Genomic DNA, 27,417 nt, shown 5'->3' on the forward strand with positions numbered 1-27,417 from the left:
GTTCGGGCGCACAGAGGCCGGGGTGTCTGTCACTCAGACCCTGCCCCGCCTAGGCGCTTCCGTTCTGCGAGCCGGAAGTCTTGGAGCGGTAGAAGAGGTGAGGGAGTCTCTCCGTCGTGTGTCCCCAAACTGGATTTCAAGAAAATTCATTCTTTTGTTTCCTTGGCCGTCCCTCAGCTGCGAGGGAGATGTTTCAGACCCTGGAACCCAGAGCTTCCTTTTTCTATGCTTCACAGCAGTTTTGCGCTGTCGCTTTTTTTTTTTTTTTACTACCCCTATTGTACAGAGGAGAAAATCGGGCTCCTGAGTGAAGTGACTTGCTGGACGTCACGCAGCAGAGGAAATGGCGGAACCCGGACTAGATCCTAAACCTTCTCAGTCCCGGCCTGGACTTGGCTCCAGTCCTGGGTTTGACTGAGTGGGTCACTACTCCAGGGGCTCTACCGCTGCCCAGCTAGGAACGCGGCACCCCTGGCGGACACTGCCGGGCCTCCTCCCCACCGACTGAGGGCAAGGACCAAGCAGGGAAGGCAGCAGCCGCAAGATTAGGGCGCTGGAGTCCAGATTCTGTAACGAGGCCCCGCCCCTCTCTAGGCGGCGCGGCCCGGCTTTCCGGATCCTGCGCTGTGATTGGTCGGCCTCTGCAGCGAGCGTCGCGATTGGTCCTCTTGCGGCCGTTGGGATTTGAACTCTACATTTGTGGCTTTGCCCGCGCGTCGCCCGGCTCAGAGGCAGGTTTTTGCCTCCGCCTGCCGGGGATTGGCCGGTTTCTCTGCCCGCTTGAGTGCTGCCCCGCTGATTGGTGCGTATTTTGCACGCCCGGTTTTCTCCATTTCAGCTCCACTACCCGAGTCCCAGGAACGACCGGTGAGGCTCTCGGGTAAGATGTGGGGGTAATGGAGAGCGGATGATGGAAAGACTGGGAAAATAGGGTCCCGGGGGCACGGGTAATAGGACGCGGTGTTAGGCGGCCTGCGAGAGGCAGGGAGGTCTAGTGGGCATATCCTGGGGGTACGATGTGGTAGAAACAGTCTGATAGTTCTGCGGCAGAATTTGCGTGAGTCTCTTGCTTTAAGGCTTAAGCTTTCTTAGCCTCATTTTCATCATCTGTTAATTGGGCTGTGTTATGTACTCCATGAGAGTGGGATCCGAAGAATTAAATCAGATATGGTCTATTCAAATAGCCTAATAGGCCCTGGCATACAGTAAACATGTAATAAATTTTAATGCTCTCCCATTCTGGAGCCAGGAAACCCACATGCCAGGCCATTGTTCTGGTCTCAGGAGAGACATTCTACTTAATAAGCTTTGTCCATAAAAACAAATCATAATGCAAACACGGGATTGATAGTTCTTTCCACACTTTAGTACCCCTTGACTCAGGGCACCTATGTACAGTGACCAGAAACTAGTAACCCCATTGTACAGATGAGGTCCATGACATGACCAAGTGGCAGAGTCATGAGTGAAATGAGATTCTACTCCTGGGTTGATCTCATATCCTCTAAGATGTTACCTGCATGATGTAAGACTAAAAATCACTCTATACTGGGAGGGAGAGGAGAACTAGAAGAAAAGATAGGCCTTAGATATTTTCTGTTTGGTTCCCAGCCCTGTGAGCCAGTGGGAGAAGGATGTCTCCCCAACTCTGTGAGTTCCATCTGCCCTTAACCCCAGAGGAATTGTTGAAAAGTGGAGGGGTGAATCAGTATGTTGTGCAAGAGGTACTGTCCGTCAGAAATCTTCCCTCACAGCTTAAAGGTAAGACTCCATAGCTGGCACTGTGCCTAGCACTTCAAAACAACCATTCCACATGTAATCAAATTGTCTGTCTGTTCCACTACACCACTAAGCTCCATAAGGGCAAGGAAACTCTTTCATTTTCCCTAATATTTCCTCCTCAGCATTGCATGGGATGCATTACAGGAAGAATGCACTCATTGACCACCTTATCTCAGTTATTCAATAAACATCCTTAGTGTATATGGGTGGCGGGGCAGGGGCGGGGGGGATTATTTCAGGTCTTTACCTCTTTACATATGCTGAAATAAGTAGATTTAAGGGGTACAGGAGAAGATAGCTTTCTCAGAGTGTCTGGGACTTTACCTGACCTGTTTCAAGTAAAACTTTATTTTTAGAGTCTAGAACTCTTGTTTCCAAGAGTGTGCAATAATGGGAAAAAACATAATACAGTGGGGCCCTGACTTACGAGTTTAATTCGTTCCGTGACAGAGCTCGTAACTCAAATTACTTATATGTCAAATCAATTGTGAACGAGTGAGACACGTGATGCTGGGCTGATGTTGTGGCGTTCACTGTGACGTTCGCTGCGCCAACTAGCGGTGGGGTATCTGAAGATGGCTCGTAACCCGAATTTTAGCTCGCAACTCAAAGCAAAAAATCGTCTGAAAGATGGCTCGTATCTCGAAAAACTCATTAGTCGGGACTCTCGTAAGTCAAGGCCCCACTGTATATATGTACAGCTGCAACACTAGAATATATGTGCAATGCAGTTACCCATGGAAACCTATAGATGACCGAGAACAATTTATGTATTATCAAGCAAGACCCATACTGTCACTGGAAGTGGTTGTGCATCAGTTAGATTGCTTTGGAGAGATTCACAAAGTAGAGATTAAGACTCTGGAGCCAAGTTGCCTGAATTTGAATCCTGGCTGTCCCACTCTGACCTTGGACAAGTTACTTGGTCTCTCCATGCATCAGTTTTCCCCATGTGTAAAGATAAAAATAATAACATACAGTGGGGCCTTGACTTACGAGTTTAATTCGTTCCGTGACGGAGCTCATAACTCAAATTACTCGTATGTCAAATCAACAGTGAACGAGTGAGACACGTGATGCTGGGCTGATATTGTGGCGTTCGCTGTGACGTTCGCTGCACCAACTAGCGGTGGGGTATCTGAAGCTGGCTCGTAACCCGAATTTTAGCTCGCAACTCAAAGCAAAAAATCGGCTAAGAGACGGCTCATATCTCGAAAAACTTGTTAGTCGGGACACTCGTAAGTCAAGGCCCCACTGTACTTCACTTACTATCTTCTTCAACAGGAGGGTCAGTTAATGCAGCATCTTGATAATCTGACAAACTCCCCTTTATCTCCTCTTAGCCATTCTATCTTGTGCTTTTTCTTTCTCTTTAAAAATTTTTACCAGAAACTTCCCAACAGATTTAGCCATAATTGGATCATGTGCTATTTCCCTAACTAATTACTAGTAAGAGAAATGGAATTACTAAAATTGGCTAAATTAATCAAGATTATTACCTAGGTTTAGTCTCCCTAAACCCGAACATATCGCCATTTGGTAAACAAGGAATAAGGTGGAGTGTGGAGGTCGACTGACTGATGGGCGGCCAATCAACAGTGTCACAGACTGTTCTGTCCTTATTGCGTAGATATATGTATCACCAATTGCACATGTTGCACACTATAGCAAACTGTTCTTCAGTTATTATAATGCATTATTTTTTTAAATGGATGGTCCCTCTCTTTAAGAGTCTTTAAATAACACTTGCATTGCTTTTGGTGTTTAAAATCCTCAATATAAGTTTTATAAATATCCAAAATCAGATCATTTGATTTGTTCAACAGGTATATACTGAGGACATGCTATGTGCCAGGCACTGTTCTAGGCAACACAATAGTAAACAAAACAGACAAGATGACAGTTTTCTCAAGGCTCTCAACAAGTAATAAGCAAATATGGAGTATGCCGGGTGGTTGTAAGTGCCAACAAGAAAAGTAAAACAAGATGAAAAAGATAAGGTGTGCCATTGGCAGGGACTGGCATTTTGTGTTGGATGATTGGAGAAAGCCTGCTTATAGGTGACATTTGATCAGAGATCTTAAAAGTGAGGGAGTGATCTATGCAGATCTCAAGGCAGGGCATTCCAAGCAGACAGAAAAGCCAGTGCATAGCATGTCAGCCTGAGGACTAAAGAGTCAAGGATTCCATTTCCAGTCAAGGGCACTTACCTCTGTTGCACCTGCTCTGGTTAGTGAGCTTGTGGGAGGCAACCAATTGATGTGTCTCTCTCACATCAGTGTTTCTCTACTGCTCCCTTCCACTCTCTCTAAAAATCAATGGAAAAATATCCTTGGGTAAGGATTAACAAAACAAAAATTAAAAGGATTACTCTAGCCGAAACCGGTTTGGCTGAGTGGATAGAGCGTCGGCCTGCGGACTGGGGGGTCCCGGGTTCGATTCCGGTCAAGGGCATGTACCTGGGTTGCGGGCACATCCCCGTTGGGGGATGTGCAGGAGGCGGCTGATCGATGTTTCTAACTCTCTCTGTCTCTCTCCCTTCCTCTCTGTGAAAAATCAATAAAATATAAAAAAAAAAGGATTACTCTGTTGAACAGAGACTCTCTGTAAAGGGCAAGGGAAGAAGCAGGGAGAGTAATAGGCTATTACAGTAACCGGTAGCTTGCCTGGGATGATAGCAGTGGAGGGGAATCATAAAGAGTTAGATTCTGAATATTTTGTGTGTGTGTTTTTTTAATTGATTTTAGAGAGAGGGGGGAAGGGAGAGGAATACTGATTTGTTGTTCCGCTCATTTATGCATTCATTGGTTGGTTCTTATATGTGCCCTGACGGGATTGAACCCAAAACTTTGTCATATCAGGATGACACTCTAACCAACTGAGCTCCCTGATCAGGGCCTGAGTATATTTTGAAAGTAAAGCCAATAGGATTATTGTCGGATCAGATTGGATTTATAGGGCTAGAAAAAAAGAAGGGATTGCAAGTCTTTTGACTTGAGCAACTAGAAGAATGGAGTTGTAATTTATTGAGACCAGGATGTGAGAGGAGCAGATTTAGACTGTGGAATTCAGGGGAGAGGTTCCAGCTAAAGATATTTGAGATTTAATTTTCAGCATGTAGAGGGCATTTAAAGTCATGAGATTGGAGTGAAAGCAGTTGGAGAAGAAAAACAATTTGAAGTCATAAAACCAGAAACAAGTCCAAGCTTTAAAGGCTGCAGAACCCGGCCGTCATGGCTCAATAATTGAGCATTGACCTATGAACCAGTAAATCACAGTTCAGTTCCCTGTGAGGGCATATACCCAGGTAGCAGGCTTGATCCCCAGTAGGGAGTGTGCAGAAGGCAGCCAATCAATGAATGATTCTCTTTCATCATTGATGTTTTTATCTCCCTCTCCCTTCCTCTCTGAAATCAATAAAAATATATTTATTTAAAGGCTGGAGAGAGGAGAAAGAACCTGTAGAAGAAACCAAGGACCAATTATTGAAGCAGAAAGTGAATTAAGGCACTAAGTGGGAGCTACATTAAGAGAACATTTCAAAAAGGAAAGATCAACTGCAAATTGAGATTACTGAATTTAGCGATTTGGCAGTTGCTGGCAACCGTGATAAAAGCTGTTTCAGAGAAACGGTGGTATAGGCTTATGAAAAAATGGGAGGAGAGAGATTAGAGATGGTGGTAAGTTTAGATAACTTTTCGTTTTGCTTTAAGGGGTATCAGAGAAATGGGATGGTAGCTAAAAGGGGAGGTAGAGTCAATGGGGGACATTTTTGGTAAGATGGGCAGCATTACATGTGTCTGTGCTGAATGGAAATGATCAGAGAGGGAAAAGCTAATGATGCAGAAGGGAGAGGAAACAATTATTGGAACAATATATTTTAGTAGGTAAGAGTATGTGGTCTGGTACATAGGTGGGAAATGGTTTTATTAGAGCATGGACAGTTTATGTGCAGTAGCAAAAGAGAAGGAAGGAGTCTATGAGCACAGATGCAGGTAGTGCGGTAAATACAGAGCTTGGGGCAGCTAGAAGTTCTCTTCTGTCACAATTCTGTTTTCTCCGTGAGATGGGAAGTGATGCCTTTAACTGAGGGTGAGTTAAGAAAGGAGGTCTTGATGTCATAAGCAGAGGAAAGTGAAACATTGCCAAGAAGAAAGTGAGTAACCTTAGGGATTTGTAAAAGGCTTAAGAAATAATCCTATATAATAAAAGGCTAATATGCAAATTGTCCCTTCAACCAGGGGGCAGGGCGGGCCCACCAACCGCCCGGGGCCCCTCCCCCCGGCTGATCAGCCAGATCCTGGTGGGCCAGCTGGATGGACGGACCCCACCTGTGCACGAATTCATGCACCAGGCCTCTAGTAACTCATAAGTTTAAAGTAAAAATAGCCAGCATGGTGGTGTGTTTGTTTGCTTGTGTTGTTTTGGTGGGGTTTTTTGTTTGCTTGTTTTTGTTAATCCTTACCTGAGGATATTTTTTCTATTGATTTTTTAGAGAGAGCGAAAGATCAATGTGAGGGAGAACATCGATTGGTTGCCTCCCAAACTCGCCCCAACCAGGGCCAGGGATCCAGCCTGCAACCCAGGTACATGCCCTTGCCTGGGAATTGAATCTGCCACCCTTCAGTGTGTGGGCCAATGTCTAACCACTGAGAACACCAGCCAGGGCAGTAAATTTATATTTTATAAGGTGTGGGTTAGTAATTCTAAAACTGCTTTATGTGTTTACTAGGTTAACTAAGCTAATACGTCAATGAACTCACGTGTTTAATATAGACAGAGACATACATAAGTATATATCCTGCTTTTCTCTACTGAGAGGGTCTAAAAGCAATGATACTCCAATAGCAGTAAGCCTAACTAGTGCCTAGAACTTGCTTTCTACATACTCTCATAAAAGGAACCAGAATTCTGTTGAGAATGTTGATGCCAGAACAGCGTCAGTGAAAGTATAAGATGAGCTGGAACATCATGTGGTACAAAAAAGTACAAGAGTACAAGTGCAGGAGGCATGTCAGGACACAGGCCAAGTTAAAGGAGCTACCAATAGTCAAGTTTGGGATGATTTGAGCAACAAAATAAATAGTAATACGAATGGATTAAGACACAGAATAAAAGAAATATCCATGAATCCACTCTGATATAAATAAATAAATGAGGGGAAAGGCACAGCTCATCCTCATAGTGGCATTCCCATTAGTAAGTGTAAAAGGAATGATGGAGATAGAAAAGTCACCATTTAGAAAATATCACAATAATAATTGTGGCAGGCAAGAATTATTAATAGATGCTTAGATTAGTGGGCGAATATGATAAGAAACAGGATATTTGCATAGTTTCTAAGTATCTCCCCACAAGATACTTATTATTTGCAAAGGGTAAAATAGTAACTTTACAGTGGAGACACCTGACAAACACTAAATAATCAAAGTTAACATCACCAATACTAAGACATTGACATCACATACTTGTTTGTATGATGCATCTGAAGGACCCAACCTCCCTTCCATGGTAATTTAATAAAAATGCAAATTAATCTAACCTCACTCTAATCATGAGACAATATCAGACAAACCCAAACTGAGAGACATTCTAAAGAATAACTGGCTAGTACACTTCGAAAGTGTCAAGATCATGAAAGAAAGATTAGAGGAGACAACAGCTGAATGCACTGTGGTGTGCTAGATAGGATCCTGAACCAGAAAGGGGCATAGCTACAACTGGCAAAATTCAAATAAGATTTATAGATTAATTAATAATTTCAAAATTAAAATTATTTCACTACTAACTACTGTAAGCTAGACAGGTCACATAACTACTTTTTGACCATTTCTTTTCCCATAAAATAGGTGTAATACTGTCTGCTTTGTCTAGCTCAGAAATATGATGAAAGGCTTTACTTATAAAACAGGACAAAATGTAAGATATTATAATAGGTTACATTGAAATGAACTGTTTTGTGATTCTGCCAATAAAAACAATTAACTCAATTTTCTGCCATGAATAGAATGAGCCAAAAGTGCCTCTCCCCTCTGTATTGATCAGATTCTTTCATCTTTATAGCTTTTCAGGCTGCCTTCCGAGCTCAGGGGCCTCTGGCCATGCTGGAGCACTTTGATACTGTCTACAGCATTCTACAGTAAGTAAAGTACTCACTGGTGTTTTAAAAAGAACTGGTGGCGCCCTAACTGGTTCAGGCCTGCGGACTGAAAGGTCCCAGGTTCGATTCCGGCCAAGGGCATGTACCTTTGTTGCGGGCACATCCCCAGTGGGAGGTGTGCAGGAGGCAGCTGACTGATGTTTCTCTCTCATTGATATTTCTAGCTCTCTATCCCTCTCCCTTCCTCTCTGTAAAAAATCGATAAAATATATTTAAAATAAATAAATAAATACTTACTTACTTATTTATTTATTTATTTTAAAAAAGAAAGAAAGAACTGGTGGCTGTTTGAACTAACTTTGCATGTTAGTCCTGAAATTCTAAATTATGTTCATTGATAAATTGTTCTGGGTGCATCCTAGCTGGTTTGGCTCAGTGGATAGAGCATCAGCCTGCGGACTGAAAGGTCTCAGGTTCGATTCTGGTCAAGGCCAAATGCCTGGGTCACAGGCTCGATCCCAAGTGTGGGGCTTGCAGGAAGCAACCGATCAATGATTCTCTCTCATCATTGATGTTTCTCTCTCTTCCTCTCCCTTCCTCTCTGAAATCAATAAAAATATATTTTAAAAAAATTGTTCTGGGTGCTGATATCTCTACTGATGAGCATTTACACCAACTTGCCACCATATTTTTTCAGTTGAGCAATTTCACATGTATTTTTAGCCATTAGGTTCTTTTTTTAAAAATATATTTTATTGATTTTTCACAGAGAGGAGAGGGATAGAGAGTAAGAAACATCGATCAGCTGCCTCCTGCACACCTCCTACAGGGGATGTGCCTGCAACCAAGGTACATGCCCTTGGCCGGAATCGAACCTGGGACCTTTCAGTCCGTAGGCCGACGCTCTATCCAATGATCCAAACCGGTTAGGGCGCCATTAGGTTCTTCAAGTTAGATCTGATCTGTTAGAATGGGCTCTGCAGGTTCCTGTCTCAACCCTTGCACTTTCTTTCCCTCATAGTCACTTTCGAAGTATAGATCCTGGCCTCAAGGAAGATGCCCTGGAATTCCTGATAAAAGGTGTGTATGGGGGGTGGGAGGGGCAAGAATGGGATAGAAAGTGTTTGTTGTTTGTTTACTACATTTTATCAGCCACATGATGATATCAAGGCTTTGGTGATTCAGTTGGTTTGGCTAAGCCCAGGGACCTTTGACCTATTAGGTCTGTAATCTTGGTGGGCAATACAGAGTTATGTGTGTTCACTGTAAGGGCAGACCAACAAGAAATTCTTCCTGCTTTTGAACTATCTCTTTTTCATGGAGATATTTCTTCCCAGTTGCCAGGAAGAAATTGTGGTAACTGGAGTGAGTAGGGAGGGACAAGGCATGTTCATGGTATCAGGGTCAAGGGTCCCAAAGGACTTAGCTGGTGTTGTGGCCACTGAGAAATGAAACACAGATCTTTGGTAATCTGATGGCTGCGCGTGCAGGGTGTTTGGAGGGTGGGGTACTATGAGGAAAGGGAATGAAACTGACTCCGATTCTGACCCTGGCAGTGGTATCCCGCCACGCTCAGGAACTTCCAGCTGTCCTCGATGACGCAACTTTGAGTGTATCAGATAGAAGCGCCCACCTAAATGCCCTCAAAATGAACTGCTATGCTCTGGTACGCCTCTTGGAATCCTTTGAGACTATGACCACCCAGACGAATCTCGTGGACCTGGACCTTGGTGGGAAGGTAACTTAGAGTTCCTGGCTCATTTAATAGGAAGGATGGGTGAATTGATAGGAAAGAAGGAAACCCAATGATTCTGAAACTCTTTTCTGTTCTTATTTAGGGTTTATGCTCAAAAGTATCACAACATACCCTTCCGTGACAATCAGCTTTTCTCTATTTTGGAACTTATGTCTCCTGTGTATTACCTTCTATCTTGTCTCGATACTGGTTAGCTTTGGCACTCAGACTAGCAGATCTTGACTTTTTTTCTTATTTTTCTAAATGTATACATGATCTTTTTTTAGGGCAAGAAAGCCAGGGCCAAGTCAGCCCATGGCTTTGACTGGGAAGAAGAGAGGCAACCAATTCTTCAGCTTTTAACACAGCTGCTCCAGTTGGACATTCGTCACCTATGGAACCACTCAATAATTGAAGAGGAATTTGTCAGGTAGGCAGTTAAAACAACTACAGATGATACTGAGCTATGTGGATGAGGGCTCTTTTGCTGGACCTACCTTGTAAATACTTCATTTCATGCCTCAGTTGTATCTGTAATATACTAGAAATATACTCAAAACATTAAGTTATTAGGAAGTAGATAATGAATGTTAGAAACTGCTGTGAATTTCCCATCTTTTTTTTCTAATTTCTCGTCTTTAATACCCATGTATTCATTCATGAAACATTATTTACTGAGAATCTCCTAGGTGCATAGTTGGTATCATTATAGGCACCAGAAACAAAAATTTTTGCCCTCAGTTTATTTTATAGAGCAGAAGCCAATTTTTAAAATAAGAATATATAGTATATTTTATGGCTTATTACTATGGAGAAAAATGGGGCGGGGGAGCATTTAATGGAAGAAGGTTGTGATTTTAATTCAGTCGTTCTGGCAAGATCTCTGACTCAGTGACATTTGAGCAAAGACCCCGAGGAAGTCATCAGAGCCATGAGAGGGCAAGGACCCTGAGGAGGGAGCGTGTCCAGCGAGTACAAGGACTAGCAATGAGGCCAGAGAGAGGGATGGGTTATAGGTCAGGGCGGGCATGGGGGAGCCAAACTGCAGATGCTTGTAGGTCTTCATGGTAATTGGCATTTCTTAGAGTGAGGTGGGATCCCTCAAGGGTTCCGAGCAGGGAAACGGGTGTTCTTTTCTCGGTCTTTAACAGGGCCATCTTGGCTGTTGTGCTGACACAGACTATGGAGGGAAAGAAGTGGAAGACCAGTTAGGAGGCTATTGCAGTAACTTGGGCAAGAGATGATGATAATTTAGACCAGAGAGTATTAGTGGAGATAAAGAGAAGTGGTTGTAGTTCATACTTTATTTTCTTAAGGGTAGAGCTTACAAGATGAGGTGACAGATGTGTGTGAGGTTTGAGGGAGGATGACGAAATCGGAGCATTTGGAAGAATGGAATTGTCTAACTGAAACATGGGGAAGGCTATGGGGGTGTGTTTTGGGGAAGACCATTAGAAGTTTTGTTTTAAACATACAGAGTTTGAGGTGCTTATTAGATATCCAAATAATGTCAGATTCAGATGGGGAATGTACAGATCTGGAGCCCAGGAGAGAGGTGTGGCCTAGAGGTACACATTTGGGAATATATGTTTTTATAGCCATAAGACTGAAGGAGATTATTAATCAGTAAGTAGCCACAATAGAGCAGAAATCCAAAGACTATACCCTGGGATACTTCAGCATTAAGAAGGTGGGGTGATGAGGAGGGATCAGACAAAGAAACTGAGAGGAGACTCTGGCATTCTAGAAGCCATATGAAGCATGTTTCTTTTGGAGAAAGGAGTGACCAACTATGTCAAATGGAGCTGAAAAGTTGATTAAGCTAAGGACTGAATTGACTTATGTTTAACAATGAGAAGTCATTGGTGATTTTGTCCTATCTTTTATCATATACAGGGGTGGGCAAAGTAGGTGTATAGTTGTTTGTATGGTAAATAGTGCAATAATAGCCGAAACCGGTTTGGCTCAGTTGATAGAGCGTCTGCCTGCGGACTGAAAGGTCCCAGGTTCGATTCCGGTCAAGGGCATGTACCTGGGTTGCGGGCACATCCCCAGTAGGAGATGTGCAGGAGGCAGCTGATCGATGTTTCTCTCTCATCGATGTTTCTAACTCTCTATCTCTCTCCCTTCCTCTCTGTAAAAAATCAATAAAATATATTTTTTAAAAAAAAGTGAGGAAATGCATTTTAAAAAAAAATAGTGCAATAATAAATAATACACGAATAAACTCTTTCACATACTCACAACTGTAAACCGGACTTTTGCGCACCCCTGTATTCAGGTTCTGTACAGGCATCCTAACTGGTTTAAGGTTGGTAATCTCAAAGGACCAAGTACCTATCTGAGGTCAGCAAAGCAAATTGGTATAGAAGGTGGTATAGATAAATGAAGAAAACTAGAAGACCTTGACTTTGGTGGCAGTAGAAATAGAATGAATGAGGCAGACCCCAAAATAATTGACTCCAGATTTCGTCATCTCACTTTGTTCCTTTCTCAGTTTGGTTACTGGTTGCTGTTACCGCCTTCTGGAGAACCCCACCATTAGTCACCAGAAGAACCGCTCTACCCGGGAAGCCATAACACGCCTGCTTGGTGTCGCCTTGACACATTACAACCATATGCTCAGTAAGTTAGCCCTTCACTGTGCCCCTACCCTTTTCACTTTGCCCATAATTCCTCATGTTTAGTACTTCCACAGGTGCCACAGTGAAAATCATCCAGATGCTGCAGCACTTTGAACACCTGGCACCTGTACTGGTGGCAGCTGTGAGTCTGTGGGCCACTGATTATGGAATGAAGAGCATAGTGGGAGAGATTGTAAGGTAACTCTTCGCTTCTACGTTTCTAATTCTCATTTCTCTCAGGGAGAACATAAGGAAAGATTAGAAATACAGTATATTCTCTGTGCAATACTAGATTCCTTCAGCTATTAGATACCGGTCTTACCTCCTCTTACTGGGAATTGAGTATCTTGCTGTGGCTGTTTTCTTTCCTGCATAGAGAGATTGGACAGAAGTGTCCCCAGGAGCTGAGTCGGGACCCTACAGGGGCAAAGGGCTTTGCAGCCTTCTTGACAGAACTAGCAGAACGTATCCCAGCCATCCTGATGTCCAGCATGTGCATTTTGCTAGATCACCTGGATGGAGAGGTAGGTGGTACACTGGGAATCTCAGGTTTTCTGGGGATTTATGTATGTTTTTTTACCAAGGAGGTAGCTTTCACATGAAGTCGAGTTGTCTGGTCTTATCACTGTGGCACTTCCTTCCCGTAGAGAGGCAGATAAAGTTTATTAAATAAAGAGCCTATTTCAGTGTCACATTGGTGTTCTCTAGGTCTGGTAGGGGAGGTGACAGTTCCACAGCTTAAGTTCAGAGAGAGTGACAGCTGTGATTCTGAATCCCATCCGTTTCTTTCTCAGGATGAAGCTTCTTCCTACCATCTGGCTTGCCTTTCTTCCTCAATACAGTAAACTTTCTCCAGCCAATCCATGTCACCTCTCTCAAGTCTCTCTTTTTAGAAATATACATATATATATATTTTTTTTTAATTGATTTCAGAGAGGGAGGGGAGGGAGAGAGAAAAAACATCAATGGTGAGAGAGAATCATTGATTGTCTGCCCCCTGTACTAGGGGTTTGAGCCCAAAATTAGGCATCAAATCGTGACCTTCTGGTTCATAGGTCGACATTCAACCAATGAGCCATACCAGCCTGGCTCAATTCTCTTCTATCCCTGAATGCCAACCTGGTCATTTCCCAAACTAATGCAGGGCACTCCTAGGTGAATAATATCAAGGACAAAGACGGCCCGCTTGTTCATCTAATTTATTGTTAACTTCTTGTTCAAGACCCCCTTCTCTGGCTCTTGGCCTAGAAAATAACCCTAAACCCTTTTCTCTACCAGATTCTGTAATGGACTTGCTGGCACTATAGGTCTGATTTCTATTTCTCTGTGTTTCCTTTTCTGTCAGTAAAATAGAGGAGTGGGAGGGAAGGGCGCATTTATTAGTAAGGATCAAAGGTGGTGAAAGGTAGTCATTAATGCTTTTCAAATGTATATTGGGGGTAAATTCAATTTCATATTCAGCTACCACCATGATTACCTGGATGAACCTTAGCGGGGAAATGGTTTTTGGCTCTTGTTTATTTTGTCTCTACATCCTTCTCTGAGCAAACAAAGCTCCTCTGGGATTCAGATTTTTCCAGGGAAAGTTACAGCTAAGACAAGCAAGTTTAACCTTGACTAAAGGGCCTTGCCCCTTCTGAGTGCCTGGACAGGCTTAAGAATTAGGAAAGGGAAAGTGAGTAGTGGATGCAGAGGCTTATACCAACTTCATTTCTCTCTCAGAATTACATGATGCGCAATGCTGTGCTCGCAGCCATGGCAGAGATGATACTGCAGGTTCTGAATGGTGATCAGCTGGAGGAAGCAGCCCGAGACACCAGAGACCAGTTCTTGGACACCCTGCAAGCCCATGGCCATGATGTCAATTCCTTTGTACGAAGCCGTGTTTTGCAACTCTTCACCCGAATCGTCCAGCAGAAGGTGAACAGCCTTCTACCTAATAAAGATACATGGTACCACTCGATGTATAGGCCAGAGAAAAGAGGAATCAGTGTCAAAAAAAAAATCTGTCCCAAACAAGAGTCTAGAATTCAGGTGGTTACTACCAGTAATAAAGGTCTTTGTCTGCCAAAGGGCAAGGATGTCTGGCTCCACTTAAGGACTGTACTGTGTCTTAACTACTACAAAGAGTACTCCTTAATTATTTTATATCCCACAGATATAAGTAGGAATGAATAGGTAGCTCATTTAAAGTTACTTCAAGAACATCTTGAGCAGAAAGGATGATGTGGGATGTGAGCTGATTCTTTTTGTATCCCACATAGGCTCTCCCGCTGACACGATTCCAGGCAGTGGTGGCCTTGGCAGTGGGCCGTCTGGCAGACAAGTCGGTGCTAGTATGTAAAAACGCTATCCAGCTGCTGGCCAGTTTTCTCACCAATAATCCCTTTTCCTGCAAGGTAAGTAGAGCTGGGCCATCCAAAAGAGAAAGGAAACGGGGGATGGAATTCTGTGACTTGGTGACCCTGACGCTCATTTTACCTTGACAGCTTAGCGATACTGACCTTGCTGGACCGCTGCAGAAGGAAACCCAGAAATTACAAGAGATGAGGGCACAGAGGCAAACTGCAGTTGCTTGTGAGTTAATGCGTAGGAATCCCACCCCAGACAGTCCTCCCTGCAGCAGAAACACCAGTGAAAGAGTCTAAGTGAGACTTTCTCATTCAGCCGCAGTGCTGGACCCCGAGGAGGAGTGGGAAGCCATGCTGCCAGAGTTGAAGTCTACCTTACGACAGCTGCTCACACCTCCCCAGGAAGAAGAGGAGATTCCTGAAAAAATTGCTACTACAGAGACCACAGAAGAGGTGAAAGGACGCATCCGTCAGTTACTTGCCAAAGCTAGTTACAAGTATGTGAAGAATGAGATATTCCCTAATGGCCTGTTTAGGTTTAGTGTTTAACCTTCGAGAAACAATGTTTCTTTAAAATGAACTGTACTTAGAGTATGCTGCCACCAGGTGATGTTACGTGTTTTCACTGTAGTAATGGTCTGAACATCAGATTTATACCAAAGGCATAGTCCACAATTAAGCATGCTTTTCGACTTTTTTTTTAATCCTCACCGAGGATATTTTTCCACTGATTTTTAGAGAGTGGAAGAGAGAGGGAAAGACAGAAGAAATACCAATGTGAGAGAAAGGCATCCATTGGTTGCCCCCTGCACAGGCCCTTCAGGACCTGGGCCAGGGAGGAGCCTGCAACCGAGCTATGTACCCTTGACCAGAATCAAACCCGGGACCCTTGGGTCCGCAGGCTGACACTATGCAGTGAGCCAAACTGGCTAGGGCTACTGTTGGACTTTTGCAAATGCTTAAGAGAAACTACTAAAATTACTAAATATAAATAGCATTGCATTAAAGATAACAAAAGTCCCTCTTTGAAGAGAAAACCTGTAAATATAAGTATGTGCCCTGACCAAGAGGGAAACATCCATCTGCTGCTTCCAGCAAAGACCACAAGAACTTTGAAGCAGCTTTGCAGAAACAGACCTTAGAGATGTCATCAGGTATTCTTAAACCTTGGCCACAGTTATTTATTTACTTCTCACTTAATTAGGCTGTTCAGAAAGGGCTAAATATGAATAGAATGTAGCTACATATAATCCCATTGTATTGAAAGTTAATTTTTTCCACATTTTCTCTTGGCAAAATTTTTAAACAGATGTTTGTGATTTTTAAAATTTAAAGGCTTTATTTGAGTGTTTTGAAGACTATAGTTAAGCCTTATCACTTCAGAAATAAGTATTTGAGCTCCACCCCTTCTTAGGTGCATAAGTGTGAGAAGTGCTTCTTTTCCTTGGGATAGTAGGTCTAGGTGCTTGATGGGATTATCATGTAACTTCCTTAAGTCTACAGTGACACTCTTATATGTCAATTATACTTTTTTTCTTCAAAAGGCTGCAGTGATGCTTTTATGGGTGCTAAGTTGGTGACAGTTGATGTTCTTTTAGGCAGGCCATCATTCTCACCCGAGAAGCCCTAAGCCACTTCCAGGAGTCTGAACCCTTCAATCATATGGACCCAGAGGAGTCGGAGGAGACCAGATTTCTGAATCTCTTAGGAACTATTTTTAAAGGTAATTCCCTTTCTTCGTCAACAAACAGAACATTTCAACTAGTGTTCATGGACCATTTACTTTATGCCAGACATGGGCCTACCTAACAGAACCTGGTGCTAAAAGAGGCCCAAGGGGAGTTGGCAATGCTTCTGCTCTGTAATGGAGGCACCCAAAGGCCAAGATTGATAGTCACAGGCTGTGAAAGGGTATTTCCAAACCACTGAGAACTTCAGGAATCTTTTTTTGAGAAATGAACTAATATTTAGAATAGGTTCTAAACTTGTACCTTTTTTTTGAAGAGAAATATCCAGGATGTTATAGATGTTGAATTTCCTCATCTTGAACATGCTCTAACTCCTAGGTGCATCAGCTTCCACACAGGAGAAGAGTCCCCCGGCATCTGCAGAGAACATGGGCCCAGGACAGACTGATTATAAAGACAATCCCAGTGTGTCAGAGCCTGAGAAATCCAAGGGAAAAGATGAACTGGTAAAGCAAGAGATGCTGGTGCAGTATCTGCAGGATGCCTATAACTTCTCTCTGAAGATTACAGAGGCCATTGGCATCATCAGCAAGATGATGTATGAAAACACAACCACAGGTGTGGTATACCAAGTTCCTTTCTGTAAGGATGGGTCTTGAGGTTGGAAAAATCAGTCTTGTCCATATATTATTGATACCTAGCTGCTCCTTTAAAAGAAAGGAATCCTTGCCCAGCCTGTGTGGCTCAGTGATTGAGCGTTGACCCATGAACCAGGAGGTTACAGTTCATTCCGGTTGCGGCACATTGCCCGGGTTGTGGGCTCAATCCCCTTTTGCGGGGTGTGCAAGAGGCAGCTGATTGAAAATTGTCTCTCATCCTTTATGTTTTTATCCCTACCACTCTCTTCCCCTCTCTCTGAAATTAATAAAAACATATTTTAAATTAACAAATAAAAGGAAGGAAGGAATTCTTGCCCTGGCCAGTGTGGCTCAGTTGGTTGGGCATCGTCCTATATACCAAAAGGTTGCTGGTTGGATTCCGGGTGGGCATATGCCCAGGTTTCAGGCTCAATCCCAGGTAGGGGGTGTGCAGGAGGCACCTGATCAATGTTTCACCCTTACATTGATGTTTCTTTATCTCCCCCTTCCTCTCTCTCAAAATCAATTTTTTTTAAAAATTCTCTTTTTTTGGTTGTTTGCTACATATAAGGAATTCTTTTTTTGTTTGCTTTGTATAGCCTCATGGCGCTTACCTTTTTACTGCATGTGGTATTTCAGGATAAGGCATTCTAGGAGACAGCAGTCTCAGGGAAAATGAGGAAGATCTTGTGTGTTGCTACATCAGAAAGTTCTGTCTTGATTTCGGAGGAGGACAGTTTTGCCAAGCACATGGGTGACATTCGTGTGTTCTCTCAGTGGTACAGGAGGTGATTGAATTCTTTGTGATGGCATTCCAATTTGGGGTACCTCAGGCCCTGTTTGGGGTACGCCGCATGCTGCCTCTCATCTGGTCTAAGGAGCCTGGTATCCGGGAAGCTGTGCTTAATGCCTACCGCCAACTTTACCTCAACCCCAAAGGGGACTCTGCCAGGTATATGGGGTACTTTTGCCTTTGCTGACTTTTCTAAGGTCAGCTTCTCAATATTTCTAGTCTCCTGAGAATTGGGGGGCATCCTTCTAGAGGAGTTCTGAATGTGTAAGCAGTAGGTCTATAGAGTGGGCTCGGAGTGGGGCTCAGAGCGGGGCTGACCTTTCAGTGAAACCCACCCTAAGCACTATTGGCCCTGGGGTGCGGGGCGGCAGGGGGGGGAGGTGCTAGTAGCCCTAATCACCTGTTTACAGGATTCGGTGATCAGTCTTCTAATGACCCCTAATCTTTGTTCTTCCCCCAGAGCCAAGGCGCAGGTTTTGATTCAGAATCTCTCTTTGCTGCTAGTGGATGCCTCAGTTGGGACAATTCAATGTCTTGAGGAAATTGTAAGTCCCCTCACTTCCTCTTTATTCATTCAACAGGTATTAGTGATTACTGTGTGTTCAGCAATTTATTCAGCCCCACAAAGGATAAGACTATTTGCTTCTAAGTTTCCAAATTAAAAAGAACCAACAGTCTAGTTAGTAGCCAAAATACATAAACCACTTGTCAAATATGCAGCCGAGGCAATGGTTATAGTAGCAATCGTATATAATAAAAGGGCAGGACCATAAGCGGAACGACCAGAACGACTGCTTGACCAGTCACCATGAGGTGCATTGACCACTTCTCGGTCCCTCCCCACCACCCCCGTCCTGCAGGCTCCAATCGCAGCATGGCAAACAGGGAACCACAGCGAACAGAGGAGGGGGGGTGGGGACAATGACTGGGGACTGTTGAGCTGCGGTGGGCAGCAGTGAGCGTCACGGAGCTTTGCAGGGCTTCGGCAGCAATCATCGCAGAGCAGGGAGTGTCACGGAGGGGCGGGGACATGGCCCCGATCGCAGGCTAGGCCTAGGGACTCTACTCACGCACGATTTCATGCACTGGGCCTCTAGTAGTAATATAATAACACTGTATATTCTAAGCATTATTAACGCTTTACTCATATTAACGTGTTTTATCCTCACAGCAATCCTGTGTGGTAATTCTATTATCTATATTTTACAATGAGAAATCTGAGTCACAAAGAAATGAAAGAACTTGGCTATATAAAGCTAATTAGCGGCAAAGTTTGAGATTTGAACTCAGGCAGAAGAGCTCCAGAAAACACACTCATAACTTATATGTTACACTGATGAATGCAGAGTGGGACAGAGCAGTGTGAGGTGGAATGGGCAAGGAAAGCTTCCTGAAGGCAGTAGGACTCAAGTTGGGTCTTGATAAGTAGGATTTAGAGAATTAGAAAAAGGAGGGAAGCCTTCCAGACAGAAAGCCAAGAAAGGGCACAGTCTATGTTGTAAAATGAGGAAGATAATGTTCCAGCTCAAAATTGTTATCTGGAAAAGACGATAAAGCTGGGGTGTGAGTTGAAACAAAACCGAAAGTCCCTGGATGCCTTTCCAGAGTCTAGGACTTTAATCTTGTTAGCCAGGGACCCCAGCATTTTAGACAGATCTGCCCTGAAGCATTTGGATTGTGGGGACAAAAGGTGGAGGTGGTGCGGACCACCAGCTTCCACTGGCAGGAGCACTCCTGCCAGCACGTTTGTCTCCCTGCTGGAAGAGGAAAAGAGCCTGGTGGTGGTGACTGGCCCGAGAGCCCATGTTCTAGCTCTTGGTCCAAGCCCCTAAAGTAGGCAAAGGAGAGAGCCTTCTAATTGGCAGCCATGGTGTGGCATTAGGAAGTGGAGACGGCCCAACAGTAGCATACAAGCATTCAAGTTGGTTGGAGCAGAGATGGGGCACAGGAAGGTCCCTGGAGGCTGTTTTGGTGTTCAGTGACAAGGTAGGGCTAGGCCCTGGGAGTGGAGGGAAAGCTATAGAATTGAACTTTGGAAGACAAATGTTGAAGAATAGGTAGGACTAAGTGACTGATTAATAAAAAATTAGGTAACTGCCCTGGCTGGTTTGGCTTAGTGGACAGAGCGTCAGCCTACAGACTGAAGGGCCCCAGGTTCAATTCCGGTCCGGGGCCCATTGCCCACGTTGCAGGCTCGATCCCCAGTAGGAGGCGTGCAGGAGGCAGCCAATCAATGATTCTCTCTCATCATTGATGTTTCTATCTCTCTCCCTCTCCCTTCCTCTCTGAAGCCAATAAAAAATAAATTTTTAAAAATTAGATAACTGAAATTTTAAGCATATGGGACTAAGAGAGTATTGGTACCAATCACTGGCAAAATGAAAAGGCAAGGAAGGCTTCCATTTTAGACATGTTGGGTTTGTAGTAACAGCTAGAAAGTAGTCAGAACTAGAGAGCACATGGAGCTCAACAAGGTCAGCTTCAGTATGTCATCCTAATGAACGTAGTTTTGATGACATGAGAGTAGAAAAGTAGCGGAACAGGAAGTACCTCCCCAAACGACTTTACATTTTGAGCCTCCTCCTTCCATTTCCATTCCGGAGTATTGCTTTTCCCCACCTCAGGTTCTCCTATTCTCTGCAGAGAAGTGGACCAAGGACCAGGGCAATTGATACCTTTTAGCCTCAGCCCTTTTTTTTCTCTTCAGCTCTGTGAGTTTGTGCAGAAGGATGAATTGAAACCGGCCGTGACCCAGCTGCTTTGGGAGCGGGCAACTGAGAAGGTCCCCTGCTCCCCGCTGGAGCGCTGTTCCTCCGTCATGCTTCTTGGAATGATGTCACGGTAAGGCTCAAATCCAGACGGGCAGTCAGCTGAGAGAGGAACGGGAGGTTCTGAGAAGGCGCTCTATCCTTCAGTAATAGTAGTTAAGCCCCGCTGCGCCCTGTTTGAGCTGGCTACCTACATGGAAAATAAGATAGTGAAAGTACCAGCACCCCTGCCTGGAGAAATAGTGGCATCGGGAGAGAAAGGGATTCCGAGGGGCGGCCTGGGTCAGAGCCTCTGTAGTGTTGCTAGGCTCTGGAAGCCCTGTGTGGGGCATAGGTACCTACCTACCCCGGCTTTGTCCCAGAGTCCTGTCCGTGACTAGCTTTAACTATGGTTTCTTCCCCTAGAGGAAAACCAGAAATTGTGGGTAGCAACTTAGACACACTGGTGAGCATAGGGCTGGAAGAGAAGTTTCCACAGGACTACAGGCTGGCCCAGCAGGTGTGCCTTGCCATTGCCAACATCTCTGACAGGAGAAAGGTATGTAGGGTGGCTACATCCAAACTAAGGAGTCGGGGGGGGGGGGGGTCCTTTTATCCACCTCCACACACCCACACGCTGTCTTTCTGTTCCCAACAGCCTTCCCTGGGCAAACGTAACCCTCCCTTCCGGCTGCCGCAGGAACATAGGTTATTTGAGCGACTACAGGAGATGGTCACAAAAGGTGAGCTGTCATGAAGGGCCTTGGGCAGAACTGAGTCCTTTGTCTGTGGTGGGCAACTTCTCTCTTCTCCTGTGCAGGCTTTGTCCACCCAGACCCACTCTGGATCCCCTTCAAAGAGGTGGCTGTGACCCTCATTTACCAGCTGGCAGAGGGCCCCGAGGTGATCTGTGCCCAGATATTGCAGAGATGTGCGAAGCAGGCCCTGGAGAAGCTCGTGGAGAAGAGCAACCCCCAGGGTGACCCGAGTAAGTGGGCAGGAGGGTCAGTGGGCCCAGTGGCCAGAAGCCACTGCCACCACCACTTCCTACAACAACTCCTGACCCCTCAGCCCACACTTGCTTTTTTATCACTCAAGTTGGACCAGGCATCACCACGATTCCCCCGCCCCATCTCTTGCTTCACTAGCTTGGGAAGTACCTGAGCAAGGAGAAGATCGGTGGAAACAGGAGGCAGCGTCCTGAGAGACTTGATTATGTCTTTTTCTCCCTGCCTTTCCTCCCCCGCAGAGGAGACCCCCATGCTCCCCACTTTCCTGCTGATGAACCTGCTGTCCCTGGCTGGGGATGTGGCTCTGCAGCAGCTGGTACATTTGGAACAGGCCGTCAGTGGAGAGCTTTGTCGTCGCCGAGTTCTTCGGGAAGAACGGGAGAATAAAACTAAAGAGCCGAAGGAGAAGGTAAAGGAGCGCCTGGGCACTGGGGTTCATGTCCCAGGCATTCCCCAGACTTGTTTCAAGGCCTCAGGGCATTCCCACTTCCTTCCGGGAACTCTGTTTCTTCCTGCTAAGAAATGAAATGAGACGACGCTGCCTCCTTGTGGCTACTACTCTGAGATGAGTGAGAACAAAGATGGAACAATGTGCCCACGATCACCCGAGAAAGTTCTGTGTAAATACAGAGCACTTAGATCCTCAGCATAAAGTAGAGGCTCTGCTTGAGGCAGTGTTTGTCAGAACATGCACATACCCATCAGCTTTCGTGACTGGGCCTGCCACCTGACGGGACCTTGTATTCTCTCCACTAGAGGCAGCGATGTCTTGCAAACATATAAGACACAGCCTTGCAGCAGTGGGGTAAAGTCTGACCTTCTCTATGACCTTGAACCATTGTCTTGTGTGATCCATCTATTTGCCATTTACAGGAAATCAGTTACTTTATGAGGATGAGTTAAGAGATGTAGGAATATGCTTTGGCAATTTAAAAGCATATATAGGGAACCTAATTCTTTTCCTCTTAAATTCAGGACTTCTTCCTCTACAGATAATTCTATGAATGGTTTTGCAGAATTCACCTTTTCCCAGATATTTATGCAAAATGAAGGTTAGGCTGGAATAAAAACTAGTCTCTGATCACCCATAATCTCTGGCTTCTTTCCCATTAGAATACAAGCACTGAGACCACCATGGAGGAGGAGATGGGACTGGTTGGGGCCACTGCTGATGACACAGAGGCAGAACTAATCCGCAATATCTGTGAGATGGAACTGTTAGGTGGTAAGAAGAATTGCTGAGTGACCTTCTCCCCAACTGAGATAACCTATCCCAAACCTAGAATTCTTCTTCCAATAGGCGAACAGATGTTGGCTGCCTTTGTTCCACTTCTGCTTAAAGTCTGCAACAACCCTGGCCTCTATAGCAATCCAGAGCTCTGTGCAGCTGCGTCGCTTACCCTTGGCAAGTTCTGCATGATCAGGTAGACCCTGGTGTTGGTACGCCTTCTCAAGGAGGATGAAGATGGCATGAGCTCCCTAATGATCATCTCCTTGCCCCTAGTGCCACTTTCTGTGACTCCCAGCTTCGTCTTCTGTTCACCATGCTAGAAAAGTCCTCGCTCCCCATTCTCCGGTCTAACATCATGATAGCTACTGGGGACCTGGCCATCCGCTTCCCCAACCTGGTGGACCCCTGGACTCCTCATCTGTATGCTCGGTAAGAGACCCTTCACAAGTGTGAGCAGTCCTGCCCGCTCTGGGAGGGTCTAGTTAAGTCAGTATGAGAATCACTGAAGCTGTATTTCCCTAGCCTTTAGGGTCACCCTGGAACATCTGCTTTGTACTTGACCTGTACAGGCCCTGGCTACGTATGACCTGAAAGGGATTGACAAACTAACTGTTAAAGCCTTGGCTAAAGCTTGACCTCTTTCCTCAATTCCACCTTTCAGCTCTAGACAACTTTCTAGCTTCTTCTAGAATCAGTAAGAAGGGGTACTAGTTCCTGCTGAGGGCTTTTCTACTAGTGTCGGGGTATAGCCCATGGTGTTGGTCCCAATGACGCGGTTTTATTCCTAGTCTCCGGGACCCAGCTCAGCAAGTGCGGAAAACAGCAGGGCTGGTGATGACCCACCTGATCCTCAAGGACATGGTGAAGGTGAAAGGACAGGTTAGCGAGATGGCTGTGCTGCTCATTGACCCTGTGCCTCAGATCGCTGCCCTGGCCAAGAACTTCTTCAATGAGCTTTCCCACAAGGTGAGAGGCGGGGAGGCAGGGAGGCTTGGGGTTTGCTGCCGAGGGAACATGTAGGTCACCTCATATCTTTAACATGATTCTCTGTTACAGGGCAATGCAATCTATAACTTGCTTCCAGATATTATCAGCCGCCTGTCAGACCCTGAGGGAGGGGTGAAGGAAGAGCCTTTTCACACCATCATGAAGTATGGTTCCCTGGGCCTTGGGGCATATTTTTTCACCTAGCACAGGCTTAGCAATCAAACAGACCTGCACGGTCATGTGCCACCTAACAGGAATACTGGCTGAGAAATGCATGGTTAGGCAATTTCATCATTGTGTGAAATGAACATCAGCGTGCACGAATAGAAACCTAGATGGTATAGTCTGCTGCACACCTAGGCTATATGATAGCCCATTGCTCCGAGGCTACAAGCCTGTACAGCGTGTTCCTGTGCAAACCACGTGAGGGTAAATCAAGCACAAGGGAAAATGGTGCAGCCAAGTACATAGTAAACACAAGAGGTATGAGGCTGCTGCCAGGTAACAGCATTGTGTTTTACAGCAAACTTTTCTTTAATAAATAGAGTATATGTTAAAGTAATGATTAGCTCTAGTTGGTTTGGCTCAGTGGATAGAGTGTTGGCCTGTGGACTGAAGGGTCCCAGGTTCGATTCCGGTCAAGGGCACATGCCCAGGTTGTTGGCTTGATCCCCAGTGGGGCGCATACAGAAGGCAACCGATTGATTATTCTCATCCTTACTGTTTCTCTCCCTCCCTCCTTCTCTGAAATCAACTAATTATACTTAAATAAATAAAATGATTAAAAGTATAATACATTAAATACATAAGCCAATAACAGATTATTATCATCATGTATTATGTACTGTACGTAATTGTATGTATATGGTATACTCCTGGCAGAGTAGTGAGTTTACACCAGCATCCACACAGGCACAGAGAGCTGCGTTGTGCTTCGATGTTACGACAGCTATAATAGGTGGTAGGGATTTTTTAGCTCCATTATAATCTTAAGGAACCACCACCGTACATGCGCTGGTTCTCGAGAAGATTCGGTAAGATAAGTTCCTGGCATGGTGGTAGGCCCATAGTATTAACTAGATGGCAGCTGTTTTTGTTACAAATTTACATTCACAGTGAAAATTCCTCAGGGGAGTGGGATGGACCCTTCTCTGGGAGAAGGCAGAAGGAATGAGTAGTGCGGTAGGCGTGGGCCACGCCAGAGAAGATTCTACTAAGGCAAGAGATTGACAGGGGCTAGTGCTAGGGGAAGGGTGGGGCTGGTGGTGGTGGTGGGTATAAAGCTGCCCTGCGATAGCTCATGAGCATCCCACCTCCTGCAGGCAGCTGCTCTCCTACATCACCAAGGACAAGCAGACCGAGAGCCTGGTGGAGAAGCTGTGTCAGCGGTTCCGCACGGCCCGGTATGCTGCCTTCCAGAGGCTTCTTGGTGCTGAGGAGGGGCCCTGCAGTAGAAAGAGCATCCTGGGCTGAGGGAGGGCGAGGGTGGGCCTTTACTGCCTCTGTCTCGATGCTCCTCACAAGGCCTTTCCCGTCTGCAGAACCGAGCGGCAGTACCGCGACCTGGCCTACTGTGTGTCACAGCTGCCCCTCACAGAGCGAGGCCTCCGCAAGATGCTGGACAATTTTGAATGCTTTGGAGATAAACTGTCAGATGAGTCTGTCTTCAGTGCTTTTTTGTCAGTTGTGGGCAAGCTGCGCCGAGGAGCCAAGCCCGAGAGCAAGGTGGGCCGCTTCCTGCGTTCCGGGCTAGTTCGTGCAGCCGGGCCTTCTGAGGCTCTTCCCCCACAGTGCTGCCCTCCTCATCCCCGGCGTGACTGCACCCCAGTAACCAGGGTGACCTGAGACCAGATCTTTCTGTCTCCAATTCCTGTTTCTTTTTCTCTTTGTCTTAATAGACTTTATTTTTTAGAGCAGTTTTAAGTTCATAGCAAACATGAGTGGAAAGTATAGAGTTCTCCCATATGCCCTCTGCCCCCACATATGCCCTCTGCCGCCTCCATTATCAATATCCCTCCAGAGTGACACATTTGTTACAATTGATGAACTTCCATGGACTGTCATCCAAAATCCATAGTTTACTTTAGGTTCACTATTGTTGCTTGTACATCTGTAGTTCTGGACAAATGTATGAGTCTACCATTACAATATCATACAGAATAGTTTCACTGCCCTAAAAACCCTCTGTGCTCCCCATGCACCCCTTTCTCCCTCCCCCAACCCCCAGCAGCAACCACTGATCTTTTTACATTTCCAGTTTTAAGGTTTCACCATGTCTTCATGGCCTTGTTTCTTTTTAATTATAGACATAACTATTTCCAAGCCTGATCTCAATCTCTTCCTCTCCAGGCTGTAGTAGATGAATTTGAGCAGAAGCTTCGGGCCTGTCACACAAGAGGGTTGGATGCGATAGAGGAACTTGAGATTGGCCAAGGGGATAGCCAGAAAACCCCAGCAGCCAAGAAACAGTCCTCCGGTATGTGAGGCCGCCCCATGGGTGGAGAAACCAGCCCAGCCCTCCTCTCAGGTAGAGGTTCTTTTTTTTTTCTTTTACACTCATGCTTCTGCCTTTTCTAGTCTCTAGGCACCAGCATCTGGCTTCTGCAGCCTCAGACAACGACTTTGTCACACCTGAGCCCCGCCGCACTGCCCGTCGGCAGCCAAACACCCAGCAGCAAGTTAGGAAGAAGAAACCCAAAATTGTCTTCTCGAGTGATGAGTCCAGCGAGGAAGGTATGGCAGGCCTAGGAGGGGCACAGCTTGGGGGATGGGGACTGGTTTCCATGGGGTCCTGCTGTGTAGATCCTCCACCCACTGTCTCCCCCCTCCCCCCAGTCGTCTTCCTCCCTGTAGTTTGGACTTTATTCTGTAGTGTGGCTGGGCCTGTCCCATTTGTTCTCTGAGATCTATTGCTCACCACCTTTGTGACTCAGCTTTTTCTCGTTCCTCCAATTATTGGAATAGAGCTTTCAGCAGAGATGACGGAAGATGAGACTCCGAAGAAAACTACCCCCATCCGCCGAGCATCTTCTCGCAAGCACCGATCCTAGAGATTGGCTTGCCTGCTCCCATCCCTGCTGTGTAGGGTATCTTGTGGGGTGACCTTGAATTCCATTCCTCTTGTCAAATACTTGTTTGCCTGTCTCTTCAGACTTTTAATACGTAAATCATTTTTATATGTAAGGCATTTCTCTTAAGCCAGCCTAACTAAAGTGAGTTGAGCTGCTTTCACTAGAATATGTTTGCCAGTCTCCTTGTTTTGTAATGAATAAATGTTTTTATACTTTTAGACATTTTTCCTAAGCGTGTCTTTGTTTCATCTTTCACATTAGCCCAGGTGCAGGCAGCACGTAGTGTTATTGATCCAGAAAGAGAGATGAGCCCAGGGGTACGGGGCCCACCTCAAGGTCTGATAACTCATGTTCCTCAGTGCCTCCTCTTTCCCTTCTCAACCTCCCTACCTGCACAAGTGACGACATTGCTCCACTGTGCGGAATGTGTAGTGTCCAGTCTCCAGCTCTGTGCTTATTAACCTGGGGGCAACTTTTTGCCCTCTAGCAGGCATCTGGCAATGTGTGGAGACCTTTTTTGTTATCACCACCTAGAGGGGAGGGGTGCCATCAGCACCTAGTGGGCAGAGGCCAGGAGTGATGCTAAATACCCTACAATGTACAGGACAGACCTCACAAAGAATTGTTTGCTCCCAAATGTCAATCAATAGTGCTGAGCTT

General features: G+C 45.3%; 1 protein-coding gene, 1 long non-coding RNA gene and 1 other non-coding gene across 5 annotated transcripts; 2 read left to right on the top strand and 1 right to left on the bottom strand.

The window, feature by feature from the left end:
- Positions 1 to 104: 104 nt before the first annotated feature.
- Positions 105 to 26,975, top strand: NCAPD2 (non-SMC condensin I complex subunit D2). 3 transcript variants are annotated; one of them, XM_059682018.1, is made up of 32 exons: positions 105 to 880; positions 1,612 to 1,761; positions 7,846 to 7,921; positions 8,904 to 8,962; positions 9,439 to 9,620; positions 9,905 to 10,047; positions 12,115 to 12,242; positions 12,316 to 12,439; positions 12,618 to 12,765; positions 13,964 to 14,161; positions 14,506 to 14,640; positions 14,731 to 14,818; positions 14,909 to 15,089; positions 16,191 to 16,315; positions 16,659 to 16,898; positions 17,696 to 17,870; positions 18,172 to 18,256; positions 20,419 to 20,552; positions 20,885 to 21,017; positions 21,117 to 21,201; positions 21,279 to 21,446; positions 21,708 to 21,877; positions 22,582 to 22,693; positions 22,769 to 22,892; positions 22,973 to 23,128; positions 23,488 to 23,665; positions 23,756 to 23,850; positions 25,009 to 25,089; positions 25,228 to 25,411; positions 26,036 to 26,162; positions 26,264 to 26,419; positions 26,651 to 26,975. In XM_059682018.1, exons 2-32 carry the CDS (start codon positions 1,635 to 1,637, stop codon positions 26,734 to 26,736), a joined length of 4,203 nt encoding a protein of 1,400 aa, XP_059538001.1. In that variant the 5' UTR covers positions 105 to 880; positions 1,612 to 1,634; the 3' UTR covers positions 26,737 to 26,975. The 3 variants fall into 3 exon arrangements, with proteins under 3 accessions (XP_059538001.1, XP_059538003.1, XP_059538004.1); XM_059682020.1 differs by having other exon boundaries at positions 16,668 to 16,898; XM_059682021.1 differs by lacking the exons at positions 105 to 880; positions 1,612 to 1,761; positions 7,846 to 7,921; ... (1 more) ...; positions 9,439 to 9,620; positions 9,905 to 10,047 and having other exon boundaries at positions 12,118 to 12,242; positions 12,305 to 12,439.
- Positions 9,034 to 9,362, top strand: LOC132229078 (small nucleolar RNA U85). The gene has a single exon (XR_009451642.1). It is a non-coding gene; the product is annotated as a small nucleolar RNA U85 (small nucleolar RNA).
- LOC132227194 (uncharacterized) lies at positions 13,447 to 14,568 on the bottom strand. Its single transcript, XR_009451145.1, has 2 exons — positions 14,439 to 14,568; positions 13,447 to 14,177 (listed from the first exon to the last, which is right to left on the bottom strand). It is a non-coding gene; the product is annotated as an uncharacterized LOC132227194 (long non-coding RNA).
- Positions 26,976 to 27,417: the final 442 nt, after the last annotated feature.

Source organism: Myotis daubentonii, chromosome 2 (genome assembly GCF_963259705.1).
Source record: "Myotis daubentonii chromosome 2, mMyoDau2.1, whole genome shotgun sequence".
Classification (NCBI taxonomy): Eukaryota; Metazoa; Chordata; class Mammalia; order Chiroptera; family Vespertilionidae; genus Myotis; species Myotis daubentonii.